This window comes from Lissotriton vulgaris, chromosome 4_1 (assembly GCF_964263255.1).
Source record: "Lissotriton vulgaris chromosome 4_1, aLisVul1.2, whole genome shotgun sequence".
NCBI lineage: Eukaryota > Metazoa > Chordata > Amphibia > Caudata > Salamandridae > Lissotriton > Lissotriton vulgaris.
In genome coordinates this window covers 132220560-132241100 of record NC_141691.1, presented here as the reverse complement: position 1 = coordinate 132241100, position 20541 = coordinate 132220560, and the positions used below count along the sequence as shown (strand labels likewise).

Here is a 20541-nt window from a genome sequence, read left to right as displayed (position 1 = left end):
ATAAGTGTTTACCCATGCAACAGTTGATGTTGTTGCACCAAGGCTATTGTGCTGCATAACAAAATACTTATAAGGTCCCAAAAGCGAGACCTATTGGCTATGCCAATGCTGGGGTGCGATATTCCATCTGATTTCGTTATAAAGCTGAAGTTGACGCAATTAACACAGTATGGCACTTCTACTAAACAGACTGGGGCCTGCATGTACAAACCAGCAGAACTGCTGTGCAGACTGGTCTACAAGTGTGTAGATGTGTACAAACACATACTCTACGAACTGGCAAATACATACAGATTGCAACACATATACAGCGCAGATGGGCAGACAGGAAAGCAGACTGACTGGGGAGAAACCGGCCCACATATGACATATCGCAGGCTCAGGGATGCCTCTCCCACTGACAGCTTGAGGCCCGGAGCATAAGGCAGCAGTTCACATACTGTGCAGGCCCCTCATATCCCAAGGGAGCAGCTTTTACAGACATCAGGTGGACCACTGGTTCAAACTGCAGTTCAGGTTTTGTACAAAACTCTAATAATGCCACGGGTCAACCTCTCACAGGCAGCAGCAGTCATGCTGCTATTCACACACCATACAGACCCTCATGTGCCACAAGCCTGTGTTGTCATTTTGAAGTTGAAAAGAAGATGAGACTGGTGCACAGCCTAATGTTCGGTAGAGTTCAAAAGTTTCATACCATTACGGGTGCTCCCTGGGTGATGTCTCTTGTCTAGGACGCCTGTCATGTAATGAAACGAATAGTTTCTTACCTGTCGGTGTAGTTTTGCAGCTTGAAGATCTTTCTGGATTCACTATGCTGTGCATATTCCGCAATCTGGTGGTTGGGTCCGGAATCGTAGTCTTTTTTCTCACTTTTTTTTTTTTTTAAGCCCAGGTGGGCGTCGACGTCCCACCATTTGGTGTGCCTTCGGTGACGTCGGCATGCTTCTGGCGGAAGCTACCACCCTTGGGCGCCATCTTCGGATTCTTTTTTCTGTCTCTTTTCTTTTCCGTGTTTGTAGTGAATCCATGGCTATGTTTGTTAATCCTTTTTTTTTTTTACGTAATTCTTTTCACGTATCTTGTAGGCTTCAACTTTCTTTCTTTTTCTATGCATTTCCACCTTCTTTTCCAGCCTCATCTTTCTGGCGGAGGCGGGTGGGTTCGCTAGTGAATCCAGAAAGATCTTCAAGCTGCAAAACTACACCGACAGGTAAGAAACTATTCGTTTTGCAGCGTGAATCTTTCTGGATTCACTATGCTGTGCATAGATGGGTGGAAGATGAGCGTTGGTTGTTGAAAATATGTTGAAGCACCTTCTGTCCTACTTGTGCTTCCTTGTTCATTTGAACATCCACGCAATAGTGCTTAGTGAACGTGTGCACTGAAGCCCATGTTGCCGCCAAGCATATGTCCTGAATTGGTGTGTTGCCAAGAAAGGCAATTGTTGCTCCTTTCTTCCTGGTTGAGTGGGCCTGTGCCCCTCCTGTTAGCTCCTGGCCCGCTTGCTTGTGGCAGAACTGAATACTTTGTGCGATCCATCGAGCTATGGTGTTTTTCGTCACTGGTTTACCCATGTAACTGTTTGCAAAGGATACGAAGAACTGTTTTGTCTTCCTGTGCCCTTTCGTCCTTTCCATGTAGTGCATCACTGCCCTCCTTGCGTCTAGAGAGTGGAGTGCTCTCTCAGCGCTTGTAGTGGGGTTTTGGAAGAAGCTAGGGATCTGAATACTTTGATTCATGTGAAATCTCGACACCACCTTCGGCATGAAGTGTGGGTCCGTTCTCATTACGACCCTGTCACTGTGTATCTGAATGTAGGGTTCCTGTAGTGTTAGAGCCTGCAGTTCGCTCACTCTCCGTAGTGATGTGATTGCTACCAGAAAGGCAGTTTTCATAGTCAGCATTTGCAGTGATGCTTTGTGCATCGGTTCGAAAGGTGCTTTCATGAGTTCTGTCAGTACTACATTCAGGTACCAAGCCGGTGGTGGCATTCTTTTCGGTGGCGCTATTCTTTTAGCCCCTTCCAAGAATCTTTTCACGACCTGGGATGTGAAGAAACTTCTCCCTGTTTCTCCTCTTGTGTATGCCACAATCGCTGCCAGGTGTACCCTTAGCGAAGACTAGCTTAGTTTTGCCTTTATTAGGTGCGTGAGGTACCTCAGCACCGTAGATTCCCTTGTCATTTTTCTGTGTAGTTTTTTCTTGCGACACCATTGAGTGAATCTTTCCCATTTTCCCCAAAGCATTTGCGTGTGCTGGGCCTTCTTGCCTCGCGCAGCACTCTCAGGGTGCTCTCTGGTAGTTTTAGATGTGCGAACTCTAAGTCCTCAGGAGCCAGGCTGAGAGGTTGAGGCTCTCCGGCTCTGGGTGTAGCACTTCTCCGTTTTCCATGGACAGTATGTCTCTTCTTTTTGGGAACTTGTGGGGAGGCCCCTGCGCCATCTCCATTATCTGAGAGTACCAGGTCTGCCTGGCCCATTGTGGTGCCACCAGGATCAGGGTCATGTTGCTTGTCATGCATTTGTTCAGAACCCTGGGGCTCAACGGTATCGGGGGAAACGCGTAGGCAAATGTCTTTGCCCAGCTTATCCATAAGGCATTCCCCTGTGATTGTGCTTCTGGTTGCCTGGATGCAAAGTATTGGCATTTTGCATTCCGGCGTGTTGCAAATAGGTCTATTGTCGGAGTGCCCCATCTCCTGAATAGTTTCTCCGTCTCCTGCACATTGAGTTCCCACTCGTGGGATGCTGAAGTCTGCCTGCTGAGCCAGTCCCCTTCTACATTGTCCTTCCCTGGCAGGTGTATGGCTAGCAGGTCTATTTTGAGTGGTATTGCCCATCTCCAGATTTCCTGTGCCAAGTTTGATAGGGGAAATGATTGAGTTCCCCCTTTTTTGTTTATGTAAAACATCGTTGTGGTGTTGTCTGTTTGTATCAGCACCTTCTGGCTGTACAGGTGTCTCTGGAAGGCCTTGAGTGCCAGCAACACTGTTTTCAGCTCTAGGTAATTGATGTGCCTGACCGCATCTGTAGGGCTCCACAGACCTCTCACTCTGAGCTTGTTCATATGTGCGCCCCACTCCTTCTGGGATGCATCTGTGGTAATGGTCACTGTTGGGTCCGGTGGTGTTAGAGGTTTCCCTACTGTTATCCGTTCCTTGGTCCACCACCTTATTTCTTCCTGCACCCTGTGCGTTACAACCACTAGATCCTCCCAACTTCCTGTAGCTTGTGACCATTGTTGTTGTAGCCACTCTTGGAGTGGTCTCATCTGTAGACGTACATTGGGGACCAGGTGTATGCACGACGCCATCATCCCTAAGATCTTGCTCACTGTCCTCACTGTCAGAGCTCGCCCCTTCAGGTAGTGACGTTTCTCCCTCAGTAGGCTGAGTGTTCTCTTTTCGCTGGGTGACACTCTGCATTGGACGGTGTCGATTTGAGCACCCAAGAAGATCTTCACCTGCTCCGGTTCCATTGAGCATTTTCCCCAGTGTCTGGAGAAACCCAGGCCAGTTAGCGTTGTCGTGACTTGCTGTGCATGATCCTTGCATGTTCTGTACGAGCTTGCCTTTACAAGCCAGTCGTCTAGGTAGGGGTACACGTGTATCCCCTCCCTTCGCAGCTGCGCGGCTACTGCCACGAGGCATTTGGTGAACACCCTTGGTGCGGATTTTAGACCGAAGGCCAGGGTTGTAAACTGGTAATGATCGTTGTTCACTGCGAACCTTAGCATGTGCTTGTGCTGCCTGTTCATGGGGATGTGCAGGTACGCATCCTTGAGGTCTATGGTGGACAAGAAGTCCCCGGCCTTTATCTGTGGGATGACTTCTTGCAGGGACGTCATTTTGAATTTTTGGGTCTTTACGTATTTGTTTAGGAACCGTTAGTCCAGGATGGGTCTTAGGCTTTCGTCCACTTTCGGTACCAGGAAGTAGTTTGAGTACACTCCTTTGTTCCGTTCTTTGAATGTTATGTTATGTTATACCGGGGTTTTATATAGCGTGCGGCTACTCGAAAGAGTGTCCCGACGCTTTGAATTGCACACTAATCTCATAACACAACAGGGAAAGGAAATAAAAGACAAAGAGAAAGGAAAACCTAATAGGACCAGAAACTAAGAGGTAAAAAGCCAGGTTTTGAGCCCCTTCCTAAAAGCCAACAGGTTAGGAGTGCTGCGCAGGGACACAGGCAGTTTATTCCACAACTGAGGCGCAAGTAATTTAAAAGAGCGACCACCGGTGCGAGCTCTCTTCACACGAGGAACCGCAGCAAGAAACAAGGATTCTGACCTGCGCGACCTGGTGGGATGGTAAAAGGTCAGCCTTTTCTGAAGGTATTTTGCTCCGGAGGCGTGCAAGGCTTTGTATGCCAGAGAAAGAGTCTTAAAAATTACCCGCTTCCGGACAGGAAGCCAGTGCAGAGCCTCCAGGAGACCCGAGGCTCTGGCACGGCGAGATAGTCCAAAGATGGCCCGTGCTGCCGAGTTCTGGACAACCTGTAACCGTTGGAGCAGGTATTCTGGCAGGCCGAGATAGAGGACGTTGGAATAGTCAATTCTCGAGCCTATAATCGCCTGCACCGTGATCTTCCTATGTTCCTCCGATAACAGGGGAAGAAACTTGCGTAGCATCCGGAGCAGGCCAAAGCAGGTGCCAGTGAGACCGATTACCTGTGAGCGTAGTGTGAGGCCATTGTCGATCTTGATCCCAAGGTTTTTAGCCACCTGGGACGAACTTGCTGGTGGAAACATGTTCTCAGGCCACCACACTTTCCAGTCCGGGTCCGAACTGCACCCAAAAAAGAGGACCTCGGATTTATCCGAGTTGCACTTGAGGCTGTTATGTTGGAACCACTGAAACACAGCCTCAAGGCAACCCTGGATCCTACCTCCATCGAAGTCCGCACCCCTCTCACAGGTGAAGAGGAGCTGGGTGTCATCGGCGTAGGAAACGATCTGAGCCCCGAAAGACTCCGCCAGTGCCGCCAGAGGGGTCATGAAGATGTTAAATAGAGTTGGGCTCAGTACTGAGCCCTGAGGAACTCCGACACCCAATGGCGACATCTCGGCGGAGCAAGCAGAAGCCCAGACCGTTTGTCGACGGCCTGCCAGAAATGATCGAAACCACTGGAGCACCGTCCCCCGGAGACCAATCTCAGAGAGTCTTGCAAGAAGACCCTCATGGGGGACGGTGTCAAAGGCCGCCGACAGATCTAACATCACCAGCATCGCTCTCCCACCCGAATCCAGCACCTCCTTTATCGCCTCCGAGACTTCCAGGAGCGCTGTTTCGGTGCTAAGATTGGCGCGGAAACCCGACTGGGTGGGGTGCAGTAGGTCGTGGGACTCCAAGTAATCGGCAAGCACCTTATGCACATGCTTTTCAATGACCTTCGCAAAAGCCGGCAGGAGCGAGATAGGTCTATAATTCGCCAACACCTCCACATCCAGACCAAGTTTTTTAAGCAGGGGAATAATCATTGCCTGCTTCCAGGACTGGGGAACCACACCCTGTGCAAGAGAACAGTTCAGCAAGGGGTTCACAAGTGGATTAATGACAGCTGCCATTTTAGCCAGAAATTTTGCGGGGCAGGCATCCCGAGGGGAACCTGATTTAAGCCCAGCCATCAGGTCAAATGAAGCGGTCATCGAGAGAGGAGGAAAGGCTGCCAGGGCCACACCTGCATTAGGCAGGGTAACAGCGGCATTCTCCGCCCGATCGGGCATCTCAGGCTCCAGCACAGGGAAGGAGTCCTTGATCCGTTGGATCTTAGAGGTGAAAAAGTCCGCAATCGCCCTAACCCAAGGCGCAGGGGGACTGTTTTGATGGCCTCTTTGAGGAGGAGTTCTTGAGCCTCCTTTTGGAGCAGTTGTAGCTCTGTTCCAGAGTGCTCTCTTCTCTTTGGCTTTCTGTTTGGTGGATTCTTTAGCAGCTCTATGCAGTATCCGAACTGCATGATGTTCAGTATCCACTTGTCTGTGGTGATTTTCCTCCACTCCTGGAGAAAAAATCTTAGCCTGCCTCCTACTGGAGTTACATGATCTTTTGTGTCCTGTCCGTGTATCCCTCTCCTCTTTGTTTCTCCGTGCTCTTCCCGCGGAGGGTTCGGGTGGGTGAGCACCTTTTCTTGTGAGCAGTCACTTAGAGGGGGGTTGTTCACCGCCTCTTCTTCTTTGTCTTCGTCCATTTCCTCTTGAACGAAAGGACTGGCCCCTGTTCTGGTAGTTCCAGTTTTGTCTCTGTTGGCCCTGGTGACCTTGGCTGTCACTCTGTTGTCCCTGGTGGAACGTCTGGTGAGAATCTCCTCGCTGGCTTCCACCTCTGCCGTTTGGCCTCCGCATAGGAGTGCCCCTTCTCATCCCCCTGAATTGCAGGGCCCCCATGGACCTTGCCGTCTCATTGTCCTTCTTCAGTTGTGTGAGCTTCTCATCAACTGGGGCTCCGAACAGTGTTTCACCATTGAAGGGTGTGTTCAGGATGTTGTTCTGAACCTCAGCTTTGAAGCCTGAGATCCTGAGCCAGGCTTGCCTTCTCTCTGTGATGCCTATAGCCATCAGTCTGCTGGATGTTTCAGCCCCATCCAAGGCTGTCTTCAGGCACGAGTTAGCAATGCTTTTCCCCTCTTCCACAAGGTGTGATGCCCTCTCACGGTATTGTTCCGGGAGGTGCTTGAGCAATTGCCCCATCTCATCCCAATGTTGGTACTGATGTCTGTTTAGGAGGGCGTTCGAGTTCGCCATCCGCCAGTGCGTTGCGGCGTTTCTCTCTATTTTCCTGCCAGTTAGGTCCATCCTCCTGCTTTCCTTGTCAGGTGGAGGGCCTGATGTTGTTGGGACGTTGGCCCTTCTTCTGGCCGTTGCAGCGATAATAGAGTCAGCTGTGACGGACCCCTTGATATAAGCTGGGTCCTGTGAGGAGAATTTGTATTTCTTTTCTGTCCTCGGCGTTACTGATCTACATGTAGCCGGGTCCTTGAAGGCTTCCTTCCCCTGGTCTGTGATGCTTTTCAGCATGGAGAGGAATTGGCTTCTTGTCTGTGTGGGGAGCAATGTTTCTAGAAGGAAATCTGCTTTTGGCTTTTCCTCCTCTAGCTTCACCCCATAAGCTGCTGCTGCCTTCCTGACGACCTCGTTGTATGCCCCGATGTCGTCCGGTGGCGAAGGCCTCGACGGATATGTCTCCACCGCCTCCTCCGGGTTTTCGGCCTCGATGTCCTGCCATTCCTGGTCCTGGGCAGTCGAGGAACCCGAGCCGTAGCTTGACTGCTGGTCCCCGTAATCCTCTTCATTATAATAGAGGTCCTCTTCCTCTTCGTGCTCCGAGAGCTCCGGAGTTTTTAGCGGATCTTCGACGTCGAACTCCTCCTGTTGTACCACCTCCGCGACGGACGTTGCCGGCCTCGAGGGGATCTTGTAACTTTTCATTTTGTCATCGAAGTCTTTCTTTCTCTGGAGGATGTTCTCCATCTCGGCCTCGAGCCTTCTTTTCTTTCTCAGCATCTCTGCGGCCTGTTTGTCGTCGAGCGTTTCGGCTGCTCTTTTTGGCGGCGTCGTCGTCGAAGCATTCTTCTGCTCCTTTTCCTTCGAAGTCGAAGACCCTTTTTCGGGGGCTTGCTTCGACGTCCTCTGCTTTTCGCCGGTCTTCTGCCTCCGGGAGTCCTTGTCGAAGGATCCGCTGGGCTCTTTTTCAGAGGATGCAGCTTCGGCCGTCGAACTTTTCGGCGCCAGTGCTCCTTTCGAGGCTTTGGACTCTGACTTTCGAGGGTCCGCCTCTGGTTTTCGAGGCCCTGAGAGGGTTTTCGGGGTCGTAGACTCTCCTACCTTATCAGGCGTTTTCTTATCGGTCTCTGCGACCGTGAAGTCTTCTGGACTTTCGGCGATGTTGTCCTCGTCATCGGTGGAGAGGCCCAGTTCGTAAAGCGTCGGGGCCTGGCCCTTGCCCTGCATCGTGCGATGAGCTATCCTCTGCTTCTCTCGAACTCGGAGTGTCTTCGGCTTGAAGACGGAGCAGGCGTTGCAGTCTCTGCTCTCGTGGTCGACAGGCAGGCAGAGGTTGCAGACCGGATGTTGGTCCTTCTGCGCGAACTTGTGGAGGCAGTTTTTGCAGAATTTAAACAGAGTCTTGTACATCCCAACAGAAGGTGAACAGCACGAAGAGAAACTATTTATTAAAGGCTCGCACAAGAACCAATGAGGCAAGAACGACCATGGTGTCGAAATTTTCTACATCTAGTATGAAATTTAAAACATCATCAAAAACACTAGGGAATTTTGAAGGCAGAACCTGACTTCAATGCCATTTTTGATAAACCTCCAATCTTTGCTTTTACGAGAGGAAAAAATCTGGGTGAATTGTTGAAAACACAAACCGAGACATTCACCACATATAGAGGAACCAGGCCTTGTCTACATTGTGGCAACTGCAACAACATAATCAAAGGTAACACCATAACTCATCCTATGAAGGGACACCCGATTAAACTAAGAGTCAATGCCACTTGCGATACATCAAACGTAATTTATATGCTGAAATGCCCGTGTGGCAAAGTATATATTGGGAAGACTGAGAGAAAGATAAAAATAAGGATTAAAGAACATAAATCAAATATAAGAACACACAACTTGAAATCTTCGGTAGCACTCTATTTTGCTGAAGAATACCACAATGTATCGCAATTGCAATTTCTGATTTTGGAAACAATAGAAAGAAAAGAAGGTACTGACAACAACAAACTGTTACTCCAAAGGGAGAATAATTGGATTTATTTAATGAACTCAAGTAAACCTTATGGTTTAAATGATCGCATCGAATTTTCCCGCTATTTATAAATTGTGATATTGACTGAGTTTATTTTTCGTAATGACGCTATTGTCTTTGATCTAGTTCCTACTGTTTTAATATATTGCACTCGTTTTTGGATTTTTTTTTTTTTGGGATACTTTTTTTGGGGATACATTTTATTACACTCCCTTAGGATTCTTTTCTTCATTGTACACGTTTATAGTTGTTTTGATTTTAGGTTTTTTTCGACATTGATTCAAACTACACAAGCTCTTATACACATACATTAACCGGAGTCTTTCCACTCTGTTCATGATCACGTGATCGGAACATAAGAGCCAATAGTATCGCGTCCTCGACGTTATCGAGGAAGTAGCCACAGAGCACTCCTGACACGAACCGCAACCAACAAGAGCAACAAGAGACTCATAAGTAAGTCTGTTCACTTTATGTGCATGAATATGAACCTATTCGTAGGTTCTACACGCTTATGACTGGATCTTGACGTTACACCTTTATGTTCTAGTTTCGTCAGATGACCGCGATCTGCAACCGCTTTCCGAACGGTATCTAGACACTCCTTTGCGTACATGTAAGTACACGTATAATCGTGTGCACTACTTCTCCATTTATTCACGGGCTTTTTTATCACTTATCTCACCCGTTTCAGACACACAGCTATAACCTGGCACACCAATCACAAGGTTAAAAAACGGAAGCATGTATGTAGTGCAACTGGCACTTTATTCTATGTTTTGTTTTTGTGGGAGGATGTAAATAAATTATGAATATATTTGTTTAATTCATCTTTTTAGCACATGTTCACTGATGAAGGGCACATCAATGCCCGAAATGCATTGGAAGAATAACTGTGATGTCAATCAAATAAATCGACTTGAAATGAAATTAATTTCATATAGTTGAAGAACACACATGAACTTTTTGAATAAATATATTATTGAAAGCCTTCAAGAACACTGTTATTGATAATTTTTGGTAAGGAATCCCTGATTCATCATCAAGGAGACAAAAGTACAGTGAAACTCTCGCTTATATATGTAATCAGTGGGTAGTCACCTGGGGTTTAGCTGCTTTTGTTTTCAGTTGCCAGGTGGCAGTAGTCAGTGGCCTCCTGTACAAAAAGATGACGTAGAATAAAAAAAAAACTAAAAACAGCTATAAGCAACATCAGGTTAAGGAGAAGATACACGGGCTGGCTGTCAGCCAGACGCCAAAGACTATGGTTCTTGCTTCATAGATCCACAGCTTTGTGAGTGATACTTCGAATGGTGAATGGTGAATTAAGAGTAATAATACAGAAAAGTCTGGCAGTTTATGAAATGATTTACAAAATGTATTTAACTGTCTACAAATAAGATCACTGAAAAATGATTCTGCCCCTCAAGATGGACCCAAGGCTTTTTGGGAGTCAATAAGTCACTCCAATCAATGAGCATCCAGCCTAGGGGGTGGCTGCAGGGAAATATCTGTAGTGAGGCATAGGTGATCTCAGGAGGTAGCTTGCATTTGTATAGTGGTGCACACAGGTTTCTAGCGGCTTGATCACAAACATACATCTGAACCATGGCGGGTTACACACAGAGCATGAGCCTTAACGCTGAGAATGGCTGCACACACAAGATGGCGGAGTAACAACTGCACAAAAGACTCAATGCCCTCCAGTGTGGCGGGGAACCTGCGTGGGCCTGTACGCTGAGGTCTCTGGAGGCATCTATATTTACCAGCGTCGCAGCCTGCACGCTGCCTGTTGGGTACTGGTTGTGCAATCGCCTGCGGCTGTGTGCACGCGCTCTTGACGAGGATGGCTCTCCGCAGATAGCCTTGTGTTTTGCTGGGCCTGTTATTACCAGAAGTAATTACTCTCCCGCTTAGATGCAGAGTTGCACCAAATTACTGAGAGACTCCTGTGGAGGGAATGTTACTGCCTCAGCGGCATTCTTGCCTGCTTAAAGGAAGCACTAACTGCTGGGGCCCGTGTGGGACCTGTTTTGTGCATCGTCCCTTAGCTGCTGATGCCTGTGATGGGCATGCACTGAGCGTGAAATAACTTTACACTGGTGTTCCCATGACTGTTTTGTATTGTTCCCGTAATGCGCATAATTTCTGCGCAACTCAAGCATGGAAGTTTCCTGTACTTCTAATGCAGCACTCAAAAGCACCACTTTACAGCGCTCTGACACCTTTGGGTAATGTCTACGCTTTATAAAAATGCACTAAATAAATACAAAATTAAATAAAAACTTTGAAACGGAAAGATCGATTTTTTTTCAGGGAATCAGCTTGGTGGGCTCGCTCCTTGCACTCAAAGGGTGCAATACAAGGCAATTCTGTTGGCCTCCAGCAGACTCTGCTTTAGGTTCTCATGCCATCTGGGTAGATCACGTAATATCCCACGCGCATCTCTCACTAGCCAAGGGGACCCCGCAGCTCCAGTCTGCAGTCCGTAGTATAACTCCACAGGTGCCCAGGGCCAAAGGGCAGCTCTCCCATACAGCAGGAGGTCCGCTGTATCAGGCTGAAGTTCACATAGTCCTGGGGTGATGCAATCCCTGGAAAAGAGCGCTTGTTGTGATGAAGTCATGCTTAGAGGGGAGGAGGAGTAAAAGGCAGACCGATGGGAGGTGAGGGGAGGGGAGAGGGGAGGGGAGAGGTGAGGGGAGGTGAGAGGGCAAGGGAGGGACCGGAAACACAGAGTCAAATTCTCTCTACGAGAGAACTGTGGAATATATAGCTGATGTCATGTGTCAACAGCAGCAACTTTGAAGAGTGTCGCTGCAAACATCTAGCTGCGCATATCAGTGGATTGGTGCAGTCCTACAAGCATGTACATTCTTAAAACCATACATGTCAACATTTTGACATGATATTGGAGAACGGGAGATTCTGAAAAATAAATGGGGGACTCTATTATTCCCATTGACTAATGTTGAAGCAGGTGCAATTTCTGAAAGTGACGCAGTTGCGAAAATAATGAGGAAGGTGTCCATTCAAGCTGCGCGCCCGCTAAAGTTAAAGTGATCGTGATCAAGGGCGGCCAGCCATTCGCTTAATGAGCATGACGAGGAAAGCCATATGGCGCCTCTGCTCATAAGCGCGCGGCCGCGTATGTGCACGCAGGCCGGCCATGGTAGCATTTTTTTAAGCCCTTACTAAAAGTCTCGCCAGATCAGCGAATGCGCTGGGTCAGGCGAGACCTTAAAAGCGCTATGTCTTGGCCAGCGCATTACGCATCATATTGCTTTTTTTTAGCTTCCTACATCTTAGCGCTTTATTTACGACTTTTATACTTCTCTTTAAAAAAATTACTTTTAGCCATGCTGCACAGCACCCACACATGGCTAAAAGATACTGGCAAAGCCAATAGCTCTCACATAGAAGAGAGCTATTGGCATTGCCAGCACTTGTTTGTAGAAGCGCCTGCACCTTTACCAGTAATAGTTTGTGTCGCGTGGGTTGGCAAATTTGGAACAATAGTATGAAATTTGTAGCTGGAACTTTACACTGAAAGTAAACACCACCCACTTATCTGAGGTTATATCCTTCCTGGTTGGTTGTGTAACACCAACCTCCCCCAACAGCCAGAGGACAATCAAGGAATGCGAGGAAGGTCAATGCTTGTTGACAGAGGTGCTATTTCCTGATTCATTCATTCCTTGATCCTCCAGTTGCCATAAAATGTTCCCTTAGCATGCTCTCCTTGGCTAATTTGCTGAGTCCAGAAAGGACTGTTGTGGAGAGTAAGCAGGTCTGATTCCAGTATTTCTCACTTTGGCTGCAATAGGTGTTTGCATTCACTGGAACCTGGTTACTGCTGTGGGTGTTGAAGGATACCGATAGCTTTTGACGTTTTGGTTTCTTTTTTTTCTGTTGACTTGAGGGCCAAAGAGGGATTGTTCAATTGGGTCCTGCTGAAATTCTGGGTGAAATTCTCTGTGGAGCAGGCTGCCAATATTAACCTGCCTTTAGGCTCTTTCTACTGCATCTAAGCCACACCTAATGCTTGCACCGTCTTCTACGACCTTGTTCACCTGCTTCTTGTATGTTTATGAAAGATGCTCATTAGGTACTCTATATGCTCCACGGACTCTTGTCATTCTTAGTCAACAACCATGTGGTGTTAGCTTAAACACCACGTTGTAGCAAATACAACAGCTAATCATTTTTCTGCCACAAAAAATCTTTTAAGTTTCCTTATCAGTGGGTAGTGAATTGTCTGTTCCCTCCAAAAGTGCAGAAATCCTAGCAGTGTCTACAACAAGCATTTACAATGCAATAGGTCTCGCAATGACATTATTTTGAGCTATTAACATTGTAAATGGTAATGCCTTTAAAAAAATTCAAAGGCATTGTAATTTACAATACCAAAAGCAACACCTATTGCATTGCATAGCGCGGTGTCCATGAAGACGGCACCGTGTCTATTGAAGTTCAAATGCTGTTCTGGCCTATGCCATGACCAGGTTCACTGCCCGACCAGTTCAGTTGCTTCAGAATGGTGATTCTTCATTTAGGTCCTGCTTGACAACTCGGCATAACCTAAAGCTATCAAACCTATAAAATTTACATAGTGTGATTTGGCTTCACCAAGGAGAATTACCCTCCCCTCTTGTTACTGGTTATTAGGTGCATCATCCTGCCTCCGGTGGAGTGCTTGCTTTACAATGCCTGAGGTTCTATTTACATCCCAAAAGTACACTGAATCACATGTTAAATTGTGTATCTTATAGCAGGCTCTAGACAAAAATTATTATTTTGGTTTTTTTTTTTCAGTGTAGCAGGCTTTTCAAAATGTCAAAATGCAAGGTTAGACCTATTGGCTCTGCCAATGCTGGTCTGGAGCATGCTGGTCAAAGATGGGTTTAAAAGTTAGAAGCTAGGGCAGGGTGGGGGAGGGACGGAAGCAGAATCAGAGAGGAGGGGACTCATTAGTATGTACTACTGGGGGTATGTGATCAAAGAGAGAAAAGTTGGAAGAATTATAGGGCAGATGATGGCGCATTATCAGGAACAGAGGCCAAGATGCTCAGAATAAAATTAGTGCTTGGTGGGCACACTGGCAAAGCGCAACACATTGATTGAATCAGGGGGTAGATGCCAGCAGGAATATTAAAAAGGAAAGAGGCCTGGTGGACATATTACCTCAGGGACAAGTTGGGTGGGTTAGAGAGCATCTGGGCGTTTCCAGAAATAGTGAGGGAGGGCCATGTCAGAGAGGGACAGGTTAGCAGGATGAGAGGTCGGACACGTTAGCGCAGAGAGGGATGTTAGTAGGGGTACGTGGGGGAGGCAAGTCTCCGCAAACAGATGCCTTATCAGGAGCAGGAGACAAAGTGATACACCACAGGGATCGTCTTAGCATTAACAGATGACAGAAGGGGTCACCAGCAGGTTCGAATAGAGCAGGCATGTGGCTGAAGGGGACAGTTTAGCAGGGTCATCACCACGCAGGACTCCGACAAGTGAATAAAGTGACCCACTCTGCTAAAGACAGACACTAAAATACACTTTTTTTTTCACTGGGTCACCCGATGCCTACAGGGATGGGGTGTGGCTTCTGAGTTATATAAGGGCTGGCACAAGGTGCAACTGAAGAGGCGCTGCGGGTACTTCCACGGCGTGCCTGAGGCCAGTCATGCAGAGCTAGTCTTCAGTAAAGCGTCTCAGGCCAGTCGTATTTTCAGCCCACCTGGTACGTCTGTCGGGGCAGAGAGAATGCCGGGGAATTTTACAGAGTTATCAGAGAATAGATTCACGAGCTGTAAATTGCTCTTATTGGCTGCGTCGCCTTCTCATAACCCGGAGAACAGAGCACAGCCTTATGAAAACAGGCCTTCCCTAGGACTCTTGTGTTATCACTGCTAAAACATCCGACTCTGCTGGCCGAGTGACACGCAGAAACTGCGGCCTGCTCATACTCTACGACTCCAGAGTACCGGGGAAAAGGCTGGCGTGGCTGCAGCAAACAGGGTTTCCTTTCACGAAACACACTGCCACGCAGGGCACAAGTCCTAAACAAACTGTCAACAAACACATTACACGGACGCGAAAAAAACAGATTGCCCCTGCGCACGCAGACTCTGACTGAAAACAAGACAAGTAACCTGATACTGCTAATTAGGAAAAGATGGCCCCCCCTAAAGATAAGAAATTGCTTTGCGACAGTCACAAAGCAGACGATCCCGTCTGGACGGGCTGGACGAAAAGGGGAAAGGGTGGCAACAAAAAACCCCATTTCCAATGGCAGGCCACCGTTCAGCATAAACGGTGACGCCAGCCAATGCTAAAGAGGGGCGGGCCTTCAAGTCCCCTTCTGAAATCTCCTTTTTAACAATATGTCCCGCCGACCGAGCAACGCATGCGCGCTGCAATGCTAGGCGAGACCTAAAAGGGAGTCTGGGTATCCTCGGATATTGAGCATCACTTGTGGTACTGGCTTAAATGTTTCTGAATCCTCAGTCACCATACAAGTCTTTACAAGCGCTTTAAAGTTATCAATGGAACTCTTTACCATAGTCTTTAGTTTAAGTAAAAACTGAGTCTTTCAGTCTTAGACAGAGTCTTCATAGGTAAGTCATCTTCTTACTCCTGTGTTGTGATGCCATTCTCACTGTAAATGCATGACATGCAGCAGTGTTATCTTGCCTTGCTGTGTCATCTTGAACGTCTACCCAGTAGTCATTCTATGCATCGTCTCGTTGATTAGTTGGCCCTGGTTCGTGGTAAGTTGGCGACAGCTGATAGGAAGGCTCCTCATCAGACAGAATGCGGTAATACCAGTGGTGGTTAAGATGCAGCATCTGCTTTTCTTTGGAACCAGGAAATGTCTGATATTGTCTGAAATGGCCTCTTCAGATGTGAACCTCCACTTTTTTTGGAAGAGTTGGTGTGTCTTGCGTTGGCTGTGCAACATTATGTCCTGTGTCAGAATCAATGTAAATGGATCTCTAGCTCACATTTGGAAGTTTTCATGTTGTTCCTGCGTGCTCAATGCTAAGGAGCCACCAACTTCAGACCACCCTTGAGAATCTTCCCAGGTTCGAGATTCCTTTCTATGAACTCATGCTTCCTCTGGCATCAAGGATGCCTTTTGATGCTGTGTGGCATTCCATTTCATGGAGTGAGATTGCTTTTGAGGTGGATCCCTTGAGGATGATCCTTGGTGTGAGATGTATCTTTTCAATGGTGGGGTGTTGTGCCTGGTCCTTGTTGTCAACCTTTGAGATGCAAGGTGTGGTCTTTGTCCTGTGTGCGTTTTGAGAAGGGCACTCCAGATTCAGCTTTTCTGGAGTTGAAGTATTTAGTGATATAGAAATAAGACTCTGCTCCCATTGCTCCTAAGATGTACCAAATGGTCCCCCCCTCTTGTTGTCAGACTCTAAGCCCTCGGTATCCTCTGCTACTGTGCATATGGGGAGGGGACTCCGTAGAGTCCTAGTACTACATTTCTGAATAGTGTATTTACCTACGGTTCCACTAGGGACAGATAATGTGGGCACGGTCGGTGTCATTTGACTTTTCTTTGATGTAGTGTTCTTACTTAGTCTGGCATTAAAATATTTCTGGGTTTCCGCGTAGGGTTTTGGGTATACAGGAAGAATGGCGCTCCTAACAGGTAGCGGTGAAGTAGGGAATAAATGCAAGATCAACACGGTGCTACTAGGTTGGGGGAACCCAAACGACTCCTGAAAAGAGTGGGCAGGGGCCCACCCTGTAAATTACAGAAAAAGTCCTGTGCACTTGTCAAGTGAGTATTTTTTAGAACAACATATATAAACAAGTTTCTTATGTTCAAGAATGAAGACAGGGTTGACAACCGTGGATGCTTTTTTTTTTAATGCATATTATGGACCTCCATCAAGAGGGAACAGCAAAGAAAAAACAGCCGACCCGTGTTTCGTAAATCGGGTAGTTACCCTTGACTCTTCAGGGCGTAGGACTGGTGATATTTCCAACCCAGACCATGGGGGTATTAATGCAAGGAATGACCAGTAGTGACATGCTGTGATGCAGGGAAAAACAATGGGAGGACGGATGGGTCTCTCTCCCATGTAACAGGAGCAATGGAGGATGGGCGGGCTCAACGGTCAACAAGGAAAACTGTGAGTACAGCAGCTGGAGTACTCACAGCTTTCCTTGTTGGAAATATCACCGGTCCTACGCCCTGATGAGTCACGGGTAACTACCCGATTGACGAAACACTTGTTGGCTGGTTTTTTCTTTGCTGTTCCCTCTTGAAGGAGGTCTATAATATACATTAAAAAAAAGCATCCACGGTTGTCGACCCTGTCTTCATTCTTGCTTGAACATAACAAACTTGTTGATATATGTTGTTCTAAAAAATACTCACCCGACGTGTGCACAGGACTTTTTCTGTAATCAAAACATTTCTGTTTTCACACCAGTGACTGGGCACTCTAAGCAGTCCAAGCAGGTTGGTGGAAGAAAATACAATCTAAGGTGGAGTCGGTGCCCTGGTTTATTGTGGGATTCGGGGAGGTAATGCAAGTCACCTCGAAACACAAACACCAAGTTACTTCCACTTAAGTGAGACAGCACTAGGGCGTGGGCGTCTGGCCTGAGGAAGAGAGGGAGGGATGGTGGAATTAATCTTCCTTATCTAGTGGAGTGGCAAAGATGTAGTTTTGATAATTTTATTTGTCATGTTCATTCAGATTGAGTTTGGGATCAATGATAAAGTCAATAGAGCCAGAAACATGGAGTTGTAAGGTGGAGTGAAAATGTCAGTTCACTTTTTAAAGATCTCAGTACAGCCTTCGGTATACTTACGCAACAGAGTAAAATTAAATTAAGCACACTTACAGATTTTTCAGTGTGCTGAAGAATGAAGGTGAATAATTCCCAATCCTACACTGTTTGCATACAAGAGATCATGAAATATTAATAACCCAATCACAAGCAACATAACTCACAAACAAATCCAGCAGAGATTTCTAAAAGCTTAGAAATATGGGGCATTTCCAGCACAAATCCTAAGATTGTAGCATCCATATGCAGGGAGATCTTGTAAGATTAAATAATATGCAACTTGTGAAACCAAACATTGTATTCACTTCATAAAATTCCCATTTGAACGTGTGTGCATTTTAAATACTTTGAGAATAGTTAAGAACAGGTGGACAGAACATCGAATTAATAGGAGGACTGCTTACCTGAATTCTGCATCAGCACACAATTACATAGAACATAAACATAATTCATGCCTGATGACATTACAAACTACGGAAGTACTCCTTAATAAAAGTTCGGATGAATATTTGGACTACAAATTATTTTTAGGGTAACTACTACTCCCCAAAAAAAATGTAATATGTTTTCTGCTGTTTTTAGGGCTCGCCTGCTGATGCGCATGAGCATAGCTGGTGAAGCTCTATAGTGGCTTATCCGGAGTTTAACCACTGGCGATTCCATGGAGTGCATGTGCGCTTTTTAGGTCATTGCGCAAGCGTAAGCCCTAAAAATCGCGTGCACATGAAAGCCAGCCATCTGCTGCCAGCAGCTTCACTTGGGATCCACTCCGCCTCCTGCTGCATCAAAGGCTTTAATTTCGACAGACTGTGTCGCATTTCTCCTCCCCCCTCCCCACAGCAATGCCAAATCTCTTGTTTTCGGCCTCCCCCAACCCCTCCCCACCCCCTTCCCCACCCCCTTCCTCTTCCCTCTTTCAAACAAGCCTGCATTTTATTCCACAACTACAAAGTACCCTAAATTACTTGTGGAATACTTCGATCTGTATGGTAAACCCCAAGCTGGGACGTCTGTCTCATAGTCCCACTCACACCAACACTTTATTTTTGGGCAGCTGTTTATAGTTGGTACTCGGCACGAAGGTATTAGCGCGTTTTACATGAGCACCAGTTACACTATTCAATTGCCCAGAGTCACAGCATTTTGAGTTGACACCGAAACTCGAAAGCAGTTCCTCAGATCCAAAGGCGGCTGCTCTTGCCGTTGCGTCACACCCTCCCCTTCTCCAGGGTGCTGCTTTTCGAATCCCCTCCCGCCCAACATTTCTCCGTGTTGGGGACCCCGTTTCCCCCATCTTTCCACGTTTGTTTATCTGAGCAGTTCAGTACCTCAAGCGTTAGGTTATGCCACATCGCTCAGCTTACAAATCCCTTCGCTCTTTCTTTTCCTCTCCACGTTTCTGCCTCTTTAACTCTCTCTTCCAACTCTCTCCCTCCCTCTACATTTACTTACACAAATCTCGCAGATACCCCGAGCAGCAGTGCCCGCACTAGCGAGCGTTCTGTTATGCCACATCTCTCAACTTACAGATCCCTTCGCTCTTTCTTTTCATATCAACGTTTCTGCCTCTTTCACTCTGTCTTACAACTCTCTCCCTCCCGCTCCATTTACTTACACAAATCTCGCCGATACCCTGAGCAGCAGTGCCTGCAATACTGAGCGTTCTGTTATGCCACATGTCTCAGCTTACAGATACCTTCGCTCTTTCTTTTCCTCTCAACGTTTCTGCCTCTTTCACTCTCTCTTACAACTCTCTCCCTCCCTCTTTTTTACTTACACAAATTTCGCAGATACCCCGAGCAGCAGTGCCCGCACTACCAAGCGTTCTGTTATGCCACATCTCTCAGCTTACAGATTCCTTCTCTTTTTCTTTTCCTCTCCACGTTTCTGCCTCTTTCACTCTCTTCCAACTCTCTCCCTCCCTCTCCAATTACTTGCACAAATCTCACCGATACCCCGAGCAGCAGTGCCCGCACTAGCGAGCGTTCTGTTATGCCACATCTCTCAGCTTACAGATCCCTTCGCTCTTTCTTTTACTCTCCACGTTTCTGCCTCTTTCACTCTCTCTTCCAACTCTCTCCCTCACTCTACATTTACTTACACAAATCTCGCAGATACCCCGAGCAGCACTGTCCGCACTACCGAGCGTTCTGTTATGCCACATCTCTCAGCTTACAGATCCCTTCGCTCTTTCTTTTACTATACACGTTTCTGCCTCTTTCACTCTTACAACTCTCTCCCTCCCACTCTATTTACTTACACAAATCTCGCAGATACCCCGAGCAGTAGTGCCCGCACTACCAAGCGTTCTGTTATGCCACATCTCTCAGCTTACAGATACCTTCGCTCTTTCTTTTCCTCTCCACGTTTCTGCCTCTTTCACTCTCTTCCTCCCTCTCCAATTACTTACACAAATCTCGCCGATACCCCGAGCAGCAGTGCCCGCACTACCAAGCGTTCTGTTATGCCACATCTCTCAGCTTACAGATTCCTTTGCTCTTTCTTTTCCTCTCCACGTTTCTGCCTCTTTCACTCTCTCTTACAACTCTCTCCCTCCCGCTCCATTTACTTACACAAATCTCGTCGATACCCCGAGCAGCAGTGCCCGCAATACCGACCGTTCTGTTATGCCACATCTCTCAGCTTACAGATACCTTCGCTCTTTCTTTTCCTCTCAACGTTTCTGCCTCTTTCACTCTCTCTTCCAACTCTCTCCCTCCCTCTCCATTTACTTACACAAATCTCGCAGATACCCCCAGCAGCAGTGCCCACACTACCAAGCGTTCTGTTATGCCACATCTCTCAGCTTACAGATTCCTTCGCTCTTTCTTTTCCTCTCCACGTTTCTGCCTCTTTCACTCTCTGTTCCAACTCTCTCCCTCCCTCTCCAATTACTTACACAAATCTCGCCAATACCCCAAGCAGCAGTGCCCGCACTACCGAGCGTTCTGTTATGCCACATCTATCAG

The 20541-nt window shown here is 47.2% G+C and overlaps 2 protein-coding genes across 2 annotated transcripts in view; both read right to left on the bottom strand.

Moving 5' to 3' along the window:
* The window catches only part of LOC147718467 (cysteine-rich hydrophobic domain-containing protein 1-like), a 293993-nt gene that overhangs the window by 101549 nt on the left and 171903 nt on the right, over positions 1-20541 (bottom strand). The gene's annotated exons all lie outside the window — the stretch shown is intronic.
* On the bottom strand, positions 6058-9710 carry LOC147718468 (uncharacterized). Its single transcript, XM_086966728.1, has one exon. It carries the CDS (start codon positions 8131-8133, stop codon positions 6142-6144), a length of 1992 nt encoding a protein of 663 aa, XP_086822854.1. The 5' UTR covers positions 8134-9710; the 3' UTR covers positions 6058-6141.

Coding starts and splice junctions, on each gene's coding strand:
- LOC147718468 (XM_086966728.1), bottom strand. CDS start 8,133: ATGTACAAGACTCTGTTTAAATTCTGCAAAAACTGCCTCCACAAGTTC.